Source organism: Scyliorhinus torazame, chromosome 3 (genome assembly GCF_047496885.1).
Source record: "Scyliorhinus torazame isolate Kashiwa2021f chromosome 3, sScyTor2.1, whole genome shotgun sequence".
Lineage (NCBI taxonomy): Eukaryota > Metazoa > Chordata > Chondrichthyes > Carcharhiniformes > Scyliorhinidae > Scyliorhinus > Scyliorhinus torazame.
This window is the reverse complement of record NC_092709.1, coordinates 226,848,793-226,868,683: the sequence shown is the minus strand read 5'-3', so window position 1 is coordinate 226,868,683 and position 19,891 is coordinate 226,848,793. Positions and strand designations below refer to the sequence as shown.

At 46.8% G+C, this 19,891-nt stretch overlaps 1 protein-coding gene across 5 annotated transcripts in view; it reads left to right on the top strand.

Moving 5' to 3' along the window:
* Positions 1 to 19,891, top strand: part of ipo11 (importin 11) — an 878,696-nt gene that overhangs the window by 586,167 nt on the left and 272,638 nt on the right. For all 5 annotated transcript variants that reach the window (XM_072496963.1, XM_072496961.1, XM_072496959.1 and 2 more), the window contains one exon: positions 5,221 to 5,342. In XM_072496963.1, the coding sequence (XP_072353064.1) occupies positions 5,221 to 5,342 (122 nt within the window). The remainder of the gene's footprint in view (positions 1 to 5,220; positions 5,343 to 19,891) is intronic.

Below are 19,891 nucleotides of genomic sequence, written 5' to 3'. Positions count from 1 at the left end.
AAAATATTTTTTATTCTCCTTTTTCACATTTTCTCCCAAATTTACACCCACCAACAATAAACAATAATCAGTAACAAATATGTCAATCCCCATATCAATAACAACGATCCCATCCTCCCACCAAACCCCAAACATTAGCCCGCATGTTCACATAAACAAATGACAAAAAGGAATCAGGAATCACCCATAGTCACCATTAACACACACCGCCCCCCTCCCCCAACCCCCCCACCCCCCAACTAATGTTCGATGTTATCCAGTTCTTAAAAGTGCACAATGAATAATGCCCATGAATTGTAGAACCCCTCCATCCATCCCCTCAGTTCAAACTTAACCTTCTCAAGAGTCAAGAATTCCACAGGTCCCCCCGCCACGCCAGGGCACAGGGTGGAGAGGCTGCTCTCCAACCCATCAGGATCTGCCTTCGGGCGACCAACGAGGCGAAGGCTACAACATCTGCCTCCGCACCCGTTTCCAACCCTGGCTGGTCCGACACCCCGAATATGGCCTCGCGGGGACCCGGGTCCAGTTTCACGTGCACTACTTTAGAAATTACCCTAAAAACCTCCTTCCAGTAATCCTCTAGCTTTGGACAGGACCAAAACATATGAACGTGATTAGCCCCCCCGCTCCCCGCAACGTTCGCACACATCTTCTATTCCTTCAAAGAATTAGATCTGATGTTGAAACAAAATCGTTTACAGAAAATAAAGGTAGTTTAAGGGATTGTGTATTGGTAAACATTAGGAATAAAGTATAGTTTTAAGTAGGTTTAATGTTTCTGCGAATGTTTCTGGAAGGGTAAAACCTATTGTTAGATTCTGCTGAACAAGGGTGTTTGTATGTGTGGGGGTTGGTTGCGTTCCAACTGTATTTTTATTGTGCTTAGAGAGGGCTATAGAGTGAAGAATGAATAAAAGGCATAAGCATGTGGGTGTTGCTTAGCAACTAGGGCCTTAAAAGGTGGAGAAGCCTTTAAGTTATATTTTAGCTAAATTTGATTACAGTTGGACATAAGAAGTGAGCGAGAAGGCTGTTCTCACAGCTTGCTCGAAGAAGTTGGTTTTAGAAGGCTAAAGAGAGAACATCTCTCTCCGCTTTGCTAGAAGAAAATTCATACTATAGTGTAATGGGTAAGAAAACAGATGCCAGAAATCTAAAGTCCAGTTAGTTAAAGAAACTACAGAAATGAAGAGAAAGAAGTGTCCAAGAAGTTTGGAATTAATTGAACCGAGACCAAGGTTTTGTTCAGAAGAATTCAAGGAAGAGTAAAAAAATGTGTTCTGGGTTAAAGAGACAATTTCAGTAACCAGATTTAAAGTGGGACAGCAGCCTTCAAAGGTAAATCAATTTTGAGCAGTTTGCAGAGCTGTCAAGACAGAAAAATCCGAAAGCGATTAGTATGAAATCTTGGACTCAATTCGCTGTTAGAAATGGAGCGGAAGCTTTGTATATTTATTTTTAAAAAATTTTTTAGGGTACCCAATTCTTTTATTTTCTAATTAAGGGGCAATTTAGCATGGCCAATCCGCCTAGCCTGCACATCTTTGGGTTGTGTGGGTGAAAACCACGGGGAGAATGTGCAAATTCCACACGGACAGTGACCCGGGGCCGGTATCAAAACTGGATCCTTGGCAGCGTGAGGCAGCAGTGCTAATCACTGCGCCACCATGCGCCCGTGGAAGCTTTGTTTAAACGTGTAATTTGGAAAACTTGGTCTGAATTTTGGAATGCACACCGCTAAGGGAACACAGAATTATGAGAGAAGATTTTAAAGCGTGTTTTTAGGAGTGGAGTTTGGAAATTCATGTGACAATCATCTGGGGGAATTCTGAGGAGACATTCACTTGGGGTTCAGAGTGAAGAGTGTATTTGCCTACATTTATCTTGTCTGCTTTAAATGGAGTTTGTGTTAATGAGACCATTGTAGATTAAGATGTATTTTATAATCTGTGTTAATCCTAAAGCCTATGTGTAATTGTTAAGATAAGGTGGCGCAGTGGTTAGAACTGCTGTCTCATGGTGCCGAGGACCCGGGTTCGATCCCAGCCCCGGGTCACTGTCTGAGTGGAGTTTGTACATTCTCGCCCTGACTGTGTGGGTCTCACCCCCACAACCCAAAAAGATGCGCAGGTCAATTGACCATGCTAAACTGCCTCTTAATTGGGGGAAAAAAGAATTGGGTACTCTAAATTTCCCCCCAAAAAAATAAGGCGGGAGTAAAGGAGTATCGTATTATAATCAATTTTTTTCCATGTTTAATATATGTTTGTTTTCTTGTTGTTAAAACTAATTAGCGGTCCTGTGACACGGTTCCTCCACAAAAAAAAGTTTGGTTTGTTTGGGCCATTATGGGATCTTCCTGTCCAGTTACAATATCAAGTGGGGTTGTAACACCAGCTTATTTGCACCATACCACTACTTTAGTCTAATCAGATAAGATATCAGAACTCATTCTAGTGCAATGAGCAGGATAACATTCCAGTGCAATAAGTAGGATGTAGATGAGACAATACTCCATTTGAGTCTAGCATCTAGCTTTGGGCAGAGACCAGTGGAAGAAGTAAGCTTCCTTCATACCATTTGGCTCAGGAGACTAAAATAGAATATAGGAGAAATTTACTTTTTTCAGAAATGTTTCCAGGATTTTATGAATAGGTTACAATTAATTCACTAACTAATTATTAAAATAAGTCTCTCCTCATTGTGCTGAAGAATAGTCTGGAATCTACAGATGCATGTTTACCTTTAAAAACACAGGGTAGGAATTTTATTTTGAAGAATACATATTATGTAAATTTAAATAATATGTGTAAATCCAAAACCCATTTATTTCCCAATGACCACCCATCCTTCGCTAATGTTAATCACTAATATTGCACTTCGGTTTTGTGGCCACTGGCCCATGTGGTCAATCTTTAAAGCCATTTGTAGAAAGTTTCCAAAATGCCATTTATTTTGCTTATTAGCAAAATGTGGCAGGGACACCCTGCTAGAGCATTTTGGATAAGATTGAAATAATCCAAATGGAGCCTGCTCTGCAATCACCCCATTGGTTCTTGTGCATTGTTTATCTGAACGCTAGTTTTGCAGTAGTGTGCAGGTTTAGCTAATGTAGCCAGGTCTTGTACAGCCGCAAATGCTTTATGACTACTATCTACTATCTTATAGATTCCTGTACTTCCTGTTCTTGTCACGATGGCCGAGTGGTTTAAGGCACCAGACTCAAGGATTTTGTCCTTCCCATTGCGGGCCGGGTGTTCTGGTCTTCAACTGGAGGCGTGGGTTTGAATCTCACTTCTGACATTAATATAGTGGTTAACACTGTTGCTTCACAGCGCCAAGGATCTGGGTTCGATTCTCAGCTTGGGTCACTGTCTGTGTGGAGTCTGCATGTTCTCTGCATCGGTTTCCTCCGGGTGCTCTGGTTTCCTCCCACAAGTCCCGAAATACGTGCTTGTTAGGTGAATTGGACATTCTGAATTCTCCCTCTGTACCCGAAAAGGCGCTGCAGTGTGGCGACTACGGGATTTTCACAGTAACTTCATTGCAGTGTTTATGTAAGCCTACTTGTGACAATAAAAAAGATTATTATCATTACCTGATTGCACTAATTGAAAGTAACTAAAAGACTCTGAATATTGTTTGTTAGTGAGCCCACTGTTAGCAATGCACACTTTTGAAATGTATACCGTTCTTGTGGCAACGATGTGTAGAACTTCCCAATGTGTTTCACGTTTTTAAAAAACTGTCTTACAAGACAGTTCACAAATTTATTTTTGCCACAAAAGTGATGGTAACAATTGCACTGCAGAGAGTTGGAAATTTGAATATTTCACCAATGCAAATGTATCTAGCATATATGTGGCTTGATGTATATTCAGTGACCAATTTGTTTTGTACAGAAGAATTTGTAAAGATCATAAGCTGCAAATCAAAATATATTGTTTTTCACAAACACAACCAATGAGACACAGAAATGGTCCACAAAAATGTTGGAAGTGCTGAAGCAAATATTAGGATGAGGTCAAGGAGCCTTGTCAAGAGTTTTTAAAGAGGTTAAGTCTAGAATTGTCACAGGTATGTGTGAGAGGGATGGGGTTAGGCACTACAGAGAAAGGGAAATTGCCTTTGAAAAGGACTATTGCTTAATTGAATAGTACAAGCAAATCATTTTTTTCCTGTTGTTACAAATGACATCATAAAATCTCATGTGACATGTGATGTCATACTGAAAACCGTATGCACATTGTTCCACTATTCCTGCAATACAGAGAGTGCCCCCCCCCCCCCCCCCAGAAAAAAAAAGTATCATTCGGAGAAATAAAATGTGGGCAGGACCAGAAACACATGGCAATCAAATAGGAAGTTGGACTAAACTAAAAAGCATAAAATATACTATAATAAAGAGAAATATGAAATCATTAAATGGATACAGGATTTTAAAATGAAACTAAATGCTACATTATATTAGTTAATCACATCGTAAATTGCAGCTAGACAGGTGCATTGTTAGCTGTTTGACAAAGAATCTACATGTCAGCTAAATTGCACTCCGTTCATGGTTAAACTAATGTAAATTCATTTCAGTTTTTATTTATCCCAGTTTCTAATTTATTACACATGCATCGCAGATACGTGTTTTCAGATGCCAGATTATAGACAATTTGGTTACAGCTCCTATAAATGTAAATGAGACATGAAGTACTAAAATGCAGCGGAGTCTTTTAATAAAATCTGGTTCATCAGGGAACATATATACTTTCTCAAACGCCACCTGACTTCTACTATAGCATCTTACTGGCCCTGTGGAAATTTGCTCACCCTTCTGTTAATATTAATATCAAAAAGGGTTGCTGATGATATCCATTTTGGCAAGATAGTTCAACTTAGATCTCCTATCCCAACTGTAGTCAGTTTCATCACTATGTTGCATTGTAACTGAATAGTAATTAAATTTGACAGTTTGAGAAATGTGTGTTCCATCTTAATTATTAAAGAATTATTGTGTGCCTGCTCATTAAAACTGAATTGCCTGGAAGCACTTTTTTTTTAGGCATTTCAGTCTCATTTTAATTTGTATGTTCCTTCCAGTTGTGGTTTTGTAATAACGATTGTGCAGAATGTCCATTTTATCTTCGATTGTGTATCTCTCCCTAATATTATGCCATTTAATTGTAAATCAACCACAGAAACTCATAGATTTGCTTTTCTTTCTAGATGGAACAGCTCCTTGGTAATATAATCGAGATGTGGGTTGATCGAATGGATAACATTACACAACCAGAGAGACGGAAACTTTCTGCTTTGGCCTTGCTTTCGCTCTTACCTTCAGAAAATAGGTAAATAAGTTTCCCTTTGGTATAACAGAGGTACCTATTTATAGTATTCCCTGTCCTGATTAAAAATGGTACTCACTTGAGCCTTCAGTTCAAAGGTGCGTGACATGTTGAGGTGGTTATTATGGAAATTGGATTTGGAGGCTAATTAAAACTGCATTGTTGACTCCAAACTTCTGAAACAATGTTGTTTTTGCCTTTGATTGTTTGCAATTTACCATTTTATACTCAATTTTTGAAAAAATGTCCAGAGAAGGCGACGTTCTGAATTTGCTGTGTGTGTTGATTTTTGTGGCAATTAGCACATTACAATCTTTGTAGATACCTTTTAACAAGATGTTTGAATTTCTGGTGTCCAATGGAAAGGATCTCAAAAGATTTCAGGTTTTAAGATTTTTAGTGTTATAAACTAAAACAAATTTTGAACAGGCCCTATTTTATTCGGCAATTTATACTCTAAATCTCTGTATCGAAGGTTTCCCCATTTAATTTCTAAAATGAACAGCAATCCCCCCTTCCATGTTTATACTTTCAGCAGGCCCTTAAGTAGACACTTTTTCCAGGAACTAGTCTCAGCTCATGGTGCCTTGCTTTCTTGTTCATGTCTTAGCAGGGAACTCCCAATTCTAAGACTTGCTTTTACTCTGCGGATTGCACTAGCAATTCCTTCCCTCTAGCCCAAGCTGGGTGAATCTTCAAGCCTCTTTTAATTCCTCACAAACTCAGTGGAGTGGGATTTTCCACGCAATGCACCACATGTTCACTAGAATGATTGGGAGTAGGTTGATTTGATCTTAGTTTCAGACTAGTTTGGCACAACGTCGTGGGCCAAAGGGCCTGTACTGTGCTGTACAGTTCTATGTTCTATTCAGAGAGTGGTAGGGGTGTGGATCGCACTCCCAGCTATGCTAGTGGAGTCGGACACTTTAGGAACTTTCAAGCGGTTATTGGATAGGCATATGGAGTGCACTAGGATGATTGGGAGTAGGTTGATTTGATCTTAGTTGCAGACTAGTTCAGCAGAACATCATGGGCCAAAGGGCCTGTACTGTGCTGTACAGTTCTATGTTCTATGTTTCGCGGAGACAGACCACCTTTGGCTGGTGACAGGATCTTCTGGTCCCATCGTTGTCAGCAGGATTTCCCGTTGAATGCACCCCTCGCCGCCCGGAAACCCTTAGCAGGGGTGCACCATCAACGTGACCAGAAGATTCCACCGGTGTGAACAGCCGGAAAATTCTGGGAATCTCTTCAATCTGAGCATGAGCTCCCACCAGCATTCTGCATGGTGAACAATAGAGTTAGCATTTTCTCTGCTCAGGAACCAAGACTAGTTGAAATGAAATGAAATGCAAATCGCTTATTGTCACAAGTAGGCTTCAAATGAAGTTACTGTGAAACACCCCTAGTCGCCACATTCCGGCGCCTGTTCGGGGAGGCTGTTATGGGAATTGAACCATGCTGCTGGCCTGCCTTGGTCGGCTTTCAAAGCCAGTGATTTAGTCCAGTTGCCCCTATCTTCTGCTCTTTGCCAATCAGATGAATTCAGACTGGTTTGTGTATGTAGGTTTCAGGAATATCTTTAAAATCCTGTAACCGATACAGGGATGTTCTATGGACTCATCCCCTCTCAAAGCCTAGCTGCCTGGCTGTATATATCTCGCATGAACTTTGTATCCAGGGAGAAATACTAATTAGTTATCCTTTAGACCTCCAACTACATTCAGGCTTGGAATTACACAGGCAGTTCAAAGTATAATGATTAGTAAAACGTGACATTCCTAACACCTGCCAGTGAGATTTGGAGACTAACAATCTACCCATAGTCAACGGAACGGCTGTTGCCGTTGTCCACAGGTGTGCACATCTTGCACCTTCTCAACAAGTTTTTTGACTTTGGTCCCCCTGTACCCACAGTAACCAAGCCACCAAGTTTGATTGTCAGACAGAATTCAGAGCAGGTCACAACATCCCTTCATTCCCTCATTTTATCTTCCCCCATTTTATCTTAAGTTAAACAGAGAGCTCCAAAACATAACTTCATAATTGTAACACACCATATATTTGTAATTAGGAACCGCTCTTTAAGGTGCAAAGAATAGCTTTGGTTCATTTTGTAAGATGAGAAAGTATAGCTTAGGATGTTAAAATAGATGGTTATGACTTCCGGTTGCGGTGATGCCGAGCTAGCCGCACGTTTCGGCGGCTCCAGCTCCGACGGACCTTCGGGCTCTTTTAAGAGCCCCAACGGGAAATTTTTGGGCGACGCAACCCGGTGTGGGGTGAGTGAGAAGGGAGTTCCCCCCCCCCCCCCCCCCCCCCCCCCCCCCCCCAACGAAGGAGGACAATACCGGCGGCGGCGGCTGCAGCGCGAGGAATCGTCGACCAAAGAGACAGAAAGGGAGAAGCACAAGATGGCGGCGGAGAAAGCGCAGGCGACATGGGGCCCCGAGCAGGACAAATTTTTGAGACGGTGCGTGGAGCTACTAAAGAGGGAGGTGCTGACCCCGATGCTACAGGCAATTGAGGGGCTCAAGGAGACACAAAAGACCCAGGAGACAGAGCTCCACGTGGTGGAGCAGAAGGTGACGGATAATGAGGACGAGATCCTGGGCCTGGCGGTCAAAACACAGACGCACGAGGCACTTCATAAAAAGTGTACTGAAAGGATCGAGGCCCTAGAAAACGGAGCGCGAAGGAAGAACCTTCGGATACTGGGTCTCCCTGAAGGAGTGGAAGGAGTGGACTGTGGAGCTTATGCAAGTACGATGCTGAGCTCACTGATGGGTGCTGAGGCCCCTACGGGCCCCTTGGAGGTGGAGTGGGCACATCGGATCCCGGTGAGAAGACCAAAAGCGGGAGAACCACCCAGGGCGATAATCGTGCGATTTCACCGCCTTAAGGATGGAGAAGAGGTCCTGAGATGGACTAAAAAGGTGCGGAGTAGCAGATGGGAGAATGCAGTGGTACGGGTGTACCAGGATTGGAGTGCGGAGGTGGCGAGAAGGAGGGCGAGTTTTAACCGAGCCAAGGAGGTGTTGCATAAAAAGAAGGTGAAGTTCGGGATGCTGCAGCCGGCAAGACTATGGGTCACGTATCAGGAGAGACACCATTATTTCGAGACGGCGGAGGAAGCATGGACCTTTATTAAAGAGGAGAAATTGGATCGGAACTGAGGGACTGATACTGCAGGAAATGTTATTGTTAATGCTATGGTTGATGTTAATAGAGAAGTAAATTGGGAAGGGGGGAGACATTGGGAAATGTGGGCGCCGGTGAGGGGGGAAAGACGGGACATAGATGGAGAATGAGGTAGGGGAGGGGGAGGGGAAAGGGAGCTGCGCCACAAGAGGCGGGTCAGCTAAAGGGATGTTCCCGCGCCAGAAAGAATATGGCGGGAAGACAGGCGCAAGGCGGATGGGAGTTCCCCACACGGGGGGGTCGAGGAGTGAGCAGGAGTAGCCGGGGTCAGTTGAAGTCAGCTGACTTACGGAAGTAATATGGGGGGAGCAATCATGCTAGAAAGAGATCTAGCGGGGGGGGGGGGGGGGGACAACTGGGTTGCTGCTGCGGAAATCCAAAAGGAAATGGCTAAAGAGTGGGTGGACGGGGATGGTATGCGACGCTGGGGGAGCGAGTGGGAGCGCGGACGCGGGATATGGGACTGGCCTAGAGAAGGTAATGGCTAGTCGACACGGGAGGGGGGCAGGGAGCCCCCGAGTGAGGCTGATCACGTGGAACGTGAGAGGCCTGAATGGACCGATAAAAAGGGCCCGAGTGCTCGCGCATTTGAAAGGACTAGGGGCAGACGTGATTATGCTCCAAGAGACGCACCTAAAGGTGGCGGAACAAGTTAGGTTAAGGAAAGGATGGGTGGGACAGGTGTTCCACTCAGGACTAGACGCAAAGAACAGAGGGGTGGCCATATTGGTGGGGAAACGGGTAGCATTTGAAGCAAAGAACATCGTAGCAGATAGCGGAGGTAGATATGTAATGTTGAGTGGCAGGCTGGAGGGAATGGAGGTCGTGTTGGTTAATGTATATGCCCCGAACTGGGACGATGCGGGATTTATGAGACTGATGCTGAGGCGTATACCGGACCTGGAGGTAGGAAACTTGATTTTAGGAGGGGACTTTAATACTGTGCTGGACCCGGGGCTAGATAGATCCAGCTCAAAGACCGGAAGAAGGCCGGCAGCGGCCAAGGTGCTTAAGGGGTTTATGGACCAAATGGGGGGAGTGGATCCATGGCGATTTCTTAGACCTAGGGCTAGGGAGTTCTCCTTCTTCTCCCATGTCCATAAAGTGTACTCCCGGATAGATTTTTTTGTTTTGGGAAGGTCGTTGATCTCTAGGGTGGAAGAAGCTGAGTATTCAGCCATAGACCATGCCCCACATTGGGTGGACCTGGAATTAGGGGAGGAAAGGGAGCAGAGAGCACTCTGGCGATTAGATGTGGGATTGATGGCGGATGAGGGAGTGTGTGCAAGAGTGCGGGGGTGTATCGAGAGATACCTGGAGGTCAATGACGACGGCGAGGTCCCTGTGGGAGTGGTATGGGAAGCACTAAAAGCGGTGGTCAGAGGAGAGCTGATCTCCATTGGGGCCCACAAAAGGAAAACAGAGGCCAAGGAAAGGGATAGATTACTGGGGGAGATTTTAAGGGTGGACAGGGAATTTGCAGAGACCCCGGTGGAGGGACTGTACAGGGAGAGGAGACGACCCCAGACGGAGTTTGACCTTCTGACCACCAGAAAGGCGGAGGTGCTGTGGAGGGAAGGCACAGGGGAGGAGGTATGAATATGGGGAAAAGGCTAGTCGCCTGCTGGCTCATCAATTGTGAAAGAGGACAGCAGCGAGGGAGATAGGAGGAATTAGAGACGAAAAGGGAGACACGGTGCGAAGAGCAGGAAAGATAAATGAGGTGTTCAAGACCTTTTATGAGGGACTGTATAGGTCTCAACCCCCAGAGGGAGAGGAGGGGATGCGGCAGTTCCTGGATCAATTGAGGTTCCGAGGGTGGAGGAGCAGGAGGTGGTAGGCCTGGGGGCACCGATTGGGGCGGACAAGGTTATTAAAGGACTGGGGAGCATGCAAGCAGGGAAGGCTCCGGGACCAGACGGGTTCCCGGTGGAATATTACAGAAAATATGTGGACTTGTTGGCCCCGTTAATGGTGAGGACGTTCAATGAGGCCAGGAAAGGAGGGACTTTACCCCCGACAATGTCGGAGGCGACGATATCGCTAATTTTGAAGAGGGATAAAGATCCGTTGCAGTGCGGGTCCTATAGACCTATTTCATTATTGAACGTGGACGCCAAATTGCTGGCAAAGGTACTGGCATCGAGGATAGAGGACTGTATCCCGGGGGTGGTGCACGAAGACCAGACAGGGTTCGTAAAAGGGAGACAACTGAATGTGAACGTGCGACGACTATTAGGGGTGATGGTGATGCCCCCAGTGGAGGGGGAGGCGGACATAGTGGCGGCAATGGATGCAGAGAAGGCATTTGATAGGGTGGAGTGGGAGTATTTATGGGAAGTGTTAAGGAGGTTTGGGTTTGGGAACGGGTTTATTAGCTGGGTCAAACTTCTTTATGGGGCCCCAATGGCAAGTGTAGTTACGGGTCGACAAAGATCGGAGTATTTCCGACTATATAGGGGAACAAGACAGGGATGCCCACTGTCTCCATTGTTGTTCGCGTTGGCAATTGAACCTCTGGCCATGGCGTTGAGAGACTCCAGGAAATGGAGAGGGGTGATTAGAGGGGGAGAGGAACACCGAGTCTCGCTATACGCAGATGACCTATTGTTATACATGTCGGAACCAGCGGGGGGGGGATGATAGAGGTTATGCGAATGTTGAGGGAGTTCGGGGATTTCTCGGGGTATAGGCTAAACATGGGGAAGAGTGAATTATTTGTGATACATCCAGGGGACCAGAGTAGAGAGATAGAAGGCCTGCCTCTAAGGAAAGTGGAAAGAAACTTCCGATACCTGGGGATTCAGATCGCTAGGAGCTGGGGAACCTTGCACAGACTTAATCTGACACGGCTGGTAGAACAAATGGAGGAGGACTTCAAGAGGTGGGACATGCAGCCTCTGTCGCTGGCGGGCAGGGTGCAGGCAATTAAGATGATGGTCCTCCCGAGGTTCTTATTTGTATTTCAATGTCTCCCTATACTAATCACTCAGACCTTTTTCAATAAAATAGACAGGAGCATCACGAGCTTCGTGTGGGCAGGGAAAGTTCCGAGAGTAAGGAGGGGGTTCCTTCAGCGTAGCAGGGACAGAGGAGGATTGGCACTACCGTACTTGGGCGATTACTATTGGGCCGCCAATGTGGCAATGATACGTAAATGGATGATGGAGGGTGAGGGAGCGGCGTGGAAAAGACTGGAGAGAAAGTCCTGTAAAGGGACGAGTTTAGAGGCGCTGGTGACGGCGCCGCTACCGTTCTCACCAAAAAGGTTTACCACGAACCCGGTGGTGGCGGCAACATTGAATATCTGGGGACAGTGGAGACGACAGAGAGGGGTGCGGGGAGCCCTGGTGGGGTCCCCAATCAGGAACAACCATAGGTTCGCCCCAGGAAGAATGGATGGAGGATTTCAGAGCTGGCACCAGTTGGGAATTAGGAGGGTGGGAGATTTATTTATAGATGGGACTTTCGCGAGCTTGGGAGCATTGGAGGAAAAGTATAAGTTGCTCCGGGGAAACTTCCTGAGATATATGCAGGTGAGGGCGTTTACTAGACAACAGGTGAGGGAATTTCCGCTGCTCCCGACACAGGGGACTCAGGACAGAGTGCTTTCAGGGGTGTGGGTCGGAGAGGGCAAGGTGTCAGAGATATACCGAGAGATGAGGGAAGAGGGGGAGGAGTCGGTGGGTGAACTAAAAGGAAAGTGGGAAGAGGAGCTAGGGGAGGAGATTAAGGAAAGTATGTGGGCTGATGCCCTAAGCAGGGTAAACTCCTCTTCCTCATGCGCCAGGCTTAGCCTGATTCAATTCAAGGTGCTACATAGAGCACACATAACGGGAGCAAGATTGAGCAGGTTCTTTGGAGTGGAGGACAAATGTGGGAGGTGCGGCGGAAGCCCGGCAAACCACACACATATGTTTTGGTCGTGCCCGGCACTGGAGGGGTATTGGAAGGGAGTGACGGGAGTGATTTCGAAGGTGGTGAAGGCCCGGGTCAAACCAGGCTGGGGGTTAGCTCTATTTGGAGTTGCGGATGAGCCGCGAGTGCAGGAGGCGAAAGAGGCCGACGTTTTGGCCTTTGCGTCCCTAGTAGCCCGGCATAGGATCCTACTCATGTGGAAGGAGGCGAAACCCCCCGGACTGGAGGCCTGGGTAAACGATATGGCGGGGTTCATTAAACTGGAGCAGATAAAATTCGCCCTGAGAGGATCGGCTCAAGGGTTCACCAGGCGGTGGCAGTCATTTCTCGACTACCTAGGGGAACGTTAGAGGGAAGACAGATGACCAGCAGCAGCAACCCGGGGGGAGGGGGGGGTTTAGTTTAGTTTATGTCAAACGATTATGGGGTTTAGTTATTTGTGTATTGTTAAAATTTCTTTACTGTTACGTTTGCTTTGTAAAAGGGAAAAAATTGTTGTTTGGAAAACATTTTCAATAAAATATATATTTTTTAAAAAATAGATGGTTATACAGCTTCTTTTGATATAAATATATTCTATTTGATTCATAAAATCCTGAGATCTAAGTAATGATTAAATGGTAAAGAAACTACGGTTCGGTTTTTGCAGTCAGTGAGATAGCAATGGAGCTTACAGCTGACCTCTTAAGAAAACTGCCAGCAAGGATTTTGTAATCTTTGTGGCAAGTATTTCCCATTCCCACTATTAATTTGAATCTAGTGCCAAGTCAAGGGGATCTCCAGATATTCAGCAACAGCAGTGCCATCAAGCAAGGTAAGCAGCCAATCGATTCACTGACTATCGTTCACTTGTCATAAATCATACAATATGTGGAATAAAGATCAAGACAGACCAATAAGAAGCTGATGTATCACAAAAAACTTTGTTTTTTGTTGTTTTAAACTCTGGAAGTTTTCATCATAATGGAAAAAATGAGCATTACCCAAATATGCAATTAGTTTTCCAAGACTCGGGAGGTTTTTGAACACCAGTGATTACGAGCCTAGTTGTACCTTTAATACTTCTTTCAGGAATTTTGCTGTGATATTACATTGTTAAAGGGGATATTCTTGTCAGTTCAGTGATTTCTATGATTGCCATCTGCGGAGTCTTCAACAGGGAATTGCCAATGACAAACAACTTCTTGAGTTCCATGTGTAACTGCACATGTGCGGATGCCAGACATTGCTGTTGGTTTCACAAGTTAACGATGGCAGGCTCTGACAGTTTGTTGACATTCACAAAATAATGTTAAAAAGATCTTGCAGCAATTTTTGCAAATGTACACCTAAGAATGTTATGAGTTGTGATCAGATAATCTTTGGATAATTTGGCATCAGGCAGCAATAATGACCACTCTGGACTCAATATTGAGTTCAACAATTTTAGATCATAAATCTCTGCCTCCATTTTGTTTCCTTATTTTGCCAATTTGGTTTTTTTCTTGTTGCTTCCTTTACTTTGCATCCGGAGTGCTGATATCCAGCCATTCACACCTCAGCTAGACACACCTTTTGTTTCTTTAATTTACCTGTGTTCAGGTTGATTGACTACTCGAGCTGCAACATTATATCCATTTGTTTGCTTCTAGTTAATGTAAATAAAAAAAGTCTATTCGCAAGTAGACTTTATGGACATAGGAGAAAAACGAGAACTCCTTACTCTTAGGTCTGCTAAATCTCCACGGGTCTACACCTCCCATCTGCTCCATAAAATCTTTGAGTACCTTGGCTGCTGCCGGCCTCCTTCCAGTCCTGGACTTCGACCTATCCAGCCCTGGTTCCAACACCGTATTAAAATCTCCCCCCATTATCAGCTTTCCCATCTCTAGGTCCGGAATGCGTCCGAGCATCCGCCTCATAAAATTGTCATCATCCCAGTTCGGGGCATATACGTTTACCAAAACCACCGTCTCCCCCTGTAGTTTGCCACTCACCATCACGTATCTGCCCCCGTTATCCGCCACTATAGTCTTTGCCTCGAACATTACCCGCTTCCCCACTAATATAGCCACCCCCCTGTTTTTCGCATCTAGCCCCGAATGGAACACCTGCCCCACCCATCCTTTGCGTAGCCTAACCTGGTCTATCAGTTTCAGGTGCGTTTCCTGTAACATAACCACATCTGCCTTAAGTTTCTTAAGGTGTGCGAGTACCCGTGCCCTCTTTATCGGACCGTTCAGCCCTCTCACGTTCCACGTGATCAGCTGGGTTGGGGGGCTTCCTACCCCCCCCCCCCCCCCTTGTCGATTAGCCATCCCCTTTTTCCAGCTCCTCACCCGGTTCCCACGCAGCTGTATCTCGCCCAGGCGGTGCCCCCCTGCCCATCCCCTCCCATACCAGCTCCCCCCTCTCCTCAGCAGCAGCAACCCAGTAATTCCCCCCTCCCACCCCCCCCGCTAGATCCCCCGCTAGCGTAATTACTCCCCCCATGTTGCTCCCAGAAGTCAGCAAACTCTGGCCGACCTCGGCTTCCCCCCGTGACCTCGGCTCGCACCGTGCGACGCCCCCTCCTTCCTGCTTCTCTATTCCCGCCATGATTATCATAGCGCGGGAACCAAGCCCGCGCTTCTCCCTTGGCCCCGCCCCCAATGACCAACGCCCCATCTCCTCCACCTCCCCTCCTCCCCCCATCACCACCTGTGGAAGAGTGAAAAGTTACCACATCGCAGGATTAGTACATAAAACTCCTCTTTCCCCCTTTTTAACCCCCCTCTTCGCCCCCCACATTCGCCCCACCACTTTGTTCAAACGTTCTTTTTAATAACCCGCTCATTCCAGTTTTTCTTCCACAATAAAAGTCCACGCTTCATCCGCCGTCTCAAAGTAGTGGTACCTCCCTCGATATGTGACCCACAGCCTTGCCGGTTGCAGCATTCCAAATTTTATCTTTTTATGAAGCACCGCCTTGGCCCGATTAAAGCTCGCCCTCCTTCTCGCCACCTCCGCACTCCAGTCTTGATAAACGCGGATCACCGCGTTCTCCCATTTACTGCTCCGAGTTTTCTTTGCCCATCTAAGGACCATTTCTCTATCCTTAAAACGGAGGAATCTCACCACTATGGCCCTGGGAATTTCTCCTGCTCTCGGTCCTCGCGCCATCACTCGGTATGCTCCCTCCACCTCCAACGGACCCGCCGGGGCCTCCGCTCCCATTAACGAGTGCAGCATCGTGCTCACATATCCCCCGACGTCCGCTCCCTCCACACCTTCAGGAAGACCAAGAATCCTCAGGTTGTTCCTCCTTGCATCGTTCTCCAGTGCCTCCAACCTTTCCACACATCGTTTCTGATGTGCCTCATGCGTCTCCGTCTTTACCACCAGGCCCTGTATGTCGTCCTCATTCTCGGCTGCCTTTGCCTTCACGACCCGAAGCTCCCGCTCCTGGGTCTTTAGTTCCTCCTTTTGCCCTTCGATCGCCTGTAGTATCGGGGCCAACAGCTCTTTCTTCATTTCCTTTTTGAGCTCTTCCACACAGCATTTCAAGAACTCTTGTTGTTCAGGGCCCCATGTTAAACTGCCACCTTCCGACGCCATCTTGGTTTTTGCTTGCCTTCCTTGCCGCTGTTCTAAAGGATCCACTGCAATCCAGCCACTTTCTCCTCCTTTTTTCATCCGTATCCAGGGGGGATTCCCTTCTGGTTTACCGCACAGTGTTTTTAGCCGTCAAAATTGCCGTTGGGGCTCCTATCATGAGCCCAAAAGTCCGTTTCACCGGGAGCTGCCGAAACGTGCGACTCAGCTGGTCATCGCCGCACCCGGAAGTCAGTTAATGTAAATACAGGTAGTTAAACTATGATTCTGTAGTTAGAGGGATATAAATAAATGGCAAATATACAGAAAATGGTGAACTGGTAATGTGTAATATTATAGATGGGTCTGCAAGTGAAAGCACGTGTAGACGGCTGTCGAAAATAAATAGGGTTTGAGTTTTTTGAGTCTATTTTAACACAACCTTGAAAGTTGGTGAGATCACAGATGCAGACACTTTGATCTTGTCATGAACCATTGACCGAGATGCACACTGGCTACATTAGCCTGTACTTTGTTCTGGCGATGACATTTTTTGTCATTCAATCCCACAGTTTGACTGATGTTTTTGCATGTTTGTGATGCTAATTAGACTAGCATTGATGGAAATACATGTCAGCGACAGGATCAAGATCTCCTGAATTTTTTACAGCCTTTTAATCTGCGTGACAATAAAAAGAAACTTAATTGTTGATTGAAAGCAATCACAATAGAAATTTTACTTTGCACACTGAATTCTACAATTGGTGATTGGAGAAGAGTGGTCCTATCCGACAGGCACAGAGAGAGCTTGCAACTTTTTAAGAATTTATTTAATGGGAATTTATAAGGAAAACTATCAATGTTGAACTCTGTGGTGACTTTTGGTTCTTAGTCATACCTTTCATCTCTTTGATCAAGCATCTCTTATCATGCATCTTTTGCTGTACATGAAGGACTTGAGGGGGCGATCCCCTCATCCTACATGCTGCGGTGTGGCATCGTCCACAGGGATGGGGACAGCTTTAATATTTATGGATTTCGCTCTTGCTCTTCCTGATGTGTTGGGTATGCCGGGTCTGCGAGGACTGCGTTTGCTGCAGCAGTGAGAGAGACTGGCTTCCACATACATACTTTAACTGTGGGTTGACACTATGCTGACTTGACTAGAGACCCGAGGCTAACCTGACCAGCCTATCTTAGTACCACATGGTGTATGTTCTAGTTGCTGCTCATTGGCTCTGACTGTCTCAGAGGCTGGATCCCAAGAGAGCGGGAAAACTAGTGCCCTCTGGCTTTATAGTGGTCGTGTCCTGTCTGGTGATTGGCTGCTGTGTTATGTGTGTTCACTGGTCATCCTGTGTGTCAATCACTGCCTGTCTGTGCACCATCATATATACCTGTGTGTACATTGTGACACTTCCAACTCTCTGTCAACCGCCTCCATGCTGCCACATTGCCCTCTGATACATGTGCTAGATGGGGCAAAATATTCTTGATCTGAACATAAGAAATCAAAGCCTTTGTTTTCGATGTCTTGGTTCCTTTGCTGTTGACTTTATCTACCTTTAGCCAGTCACTTAGTCAAAGCCTGCTGGTAAATATTTGTTTGTCTTTTCTCAACATAGTGGGGGCACACTTGCAGTTGGAAATACGAAAACACTTTCTGTCCATCATATCAGAGACTTTATTATCTGGTTAACACCCAAAACTGGTTGCTGTATATCCGGGTTTATCAGCCCTGGGCTCATTTGATGATGAATTTACCGTTAAACCCATTATACCAGCAAGACCTCCACAACATTTCAGACCTTTGCCCCTACCTCAGCACATCCACGACCAACTTCTATGTCCACATTTATGTCATCACTGGACTCTATTTCCCTGAGAATCTATTTCTGGCCTCCCATTCTGCATTCCCCAAACTCCACCCTGAGCAAAGTCCTGCTATTCATATTCTGTCCTGGCTGGCCGTAATTCATACCATTGCAGAATACACTACTCCTTGTCTCCAGCACATCATCCTTAAATTACTCAGTAGCTTCATCCAACCTTATCTCTGCTCCCTCCGCCACCTTTGATGCCTTTGCACAGCCTTGGATAGCTTACTCAGGCTTTTTGTCCATCTCCCTCCTCACATCTTTAGTGACAGCAGCCTTCAAGCACTACTCTGTTTAACGGTAACCCTAACACCCCCCACCCCCCCTTTCTACATTTCTCTCCGCCTTTAAAATCAGGTTTAAAACCATTTCTGCAAAATAACTTTGTGGTAGTCGGTATTAGAGGTATTACGGTACCCTGTAATGCTGTAAGACCATTGGTGTAGGAGGTACTGTTTTCATTAGTTAAGCCTGCCTGCTGGTTCCGCCCAGTAAGGCGGAGTGTAAGAGCCCGTGTCTCCCCAGCAGCTGTCTTTTGTACCCACACTGCTGGAGGAAACATCTAGTGTAATAAAGCCTTCAATTATCTCCAATCTCACTTCTGGAGTTATTGATCGAGCGTCAATTTATTACACTAAATTTTAAAGAATGGAGCTCCGAATCAAGCAGGAGTGTCTGCAACTCAGCCCCCACGCGGCAAACACAGCGGCAACCTTCAAGCACTGGCTGGCGTGTTTCAATGGATATCTCAGGACGGCCACAATTACACCCACAGAGGACCAGAAAATGCAAGTTCTGCACTCGAGGGTGAGCCCAGAGATCTACACTCTCATCGAGGACGCGGATGATTTTGAGGCCGCACTGAATCTGCTGAAAGGACAGTATATTCGCCCTGTAAACCAGGTCTACGCCCGACACCTACTAGCGACGAGGCGACAAATCCCTGGGGAATCGCTGGAAGAGTTCTACCGTGCGCTTCTGGTGTTGGGGAGGAACTGTAACTGCCCGCAAGTTTAAGCCAGCGACCACACAACTTTTGATCCGGGACGCATTTGTTGCAGGTATGCTGTCCTCCCAAATCCGTCAGCGATTGCTGGAGAAAGAGACACTAGGCCTCAAAGAGGCACGGGTCCTTGCTAGCTCCCTGGATGTGGCCTCTCGAAACGCCTGCGCTTACGTCCCTGACCGCGTGGCAGCCCCCTGGGCAGCGTGGAACCCCCGCGACCGACTCCGATGCATCCCCCATCCCCCCACAAGCTTGTGCTGCGAGACTGCCAGGCAACCCCGGGGGCCCCCGCTGCTATTTTTGCGGGCAAGCCAAGCACCCCCAACAGCGCTGTCCGGCTCACTCATCCCTCTGCAAAGGATGCGGCAAAAAGGGCCACTTCGTGGCAGTATCCCAGGTCCGGGTGGTTGCTGCTGTCTCCGGAGGCGAATCGGGACCGCCACCACAACCCTCTCCACGGGCCACGTGCGGTCAGCGGGCGCCACCATCTTCCTCCTTCAGGGCCACGTGTGGCCTCCGGGCGCCGCTATCTTGTCTCTCGGACACCACGTGTGATGGATGGGCTTGTGCACTCCCAGCCATGTGCGACCAGTGGGCGCTGCCATCTTGGCTGGACTCTCAGGACCCCAACTCGGATGACCACACACCGTCCGAGGACAACATCCAACTTCTGCCACGACTAGCCTCGGTGACCCTGGACCATTCTCGGCCCCGAACACACTCGACTGCAACGACGACCGTGCTCATCAATAGGCATGAAACATCCTGTCTGATCGACTCTGGGAGCACGGAGAGCTTCATACACCCCAACACGGTAAGGTGCTGTTCTCTCCCCTTCACCCAGTTAAACAAAAAATCTCCCTGACCTCCGGGTCTCACTCGGTAGAGATCAAAGGGTTCTGCATAGCGAACCTCACGGTCCAGGGAAGGGAGTTTAAAAATTACCGGCTCTTCGTCCTTCCCCACCTCTGCTCTGCCACGCTCCTAGGGTTAGATTT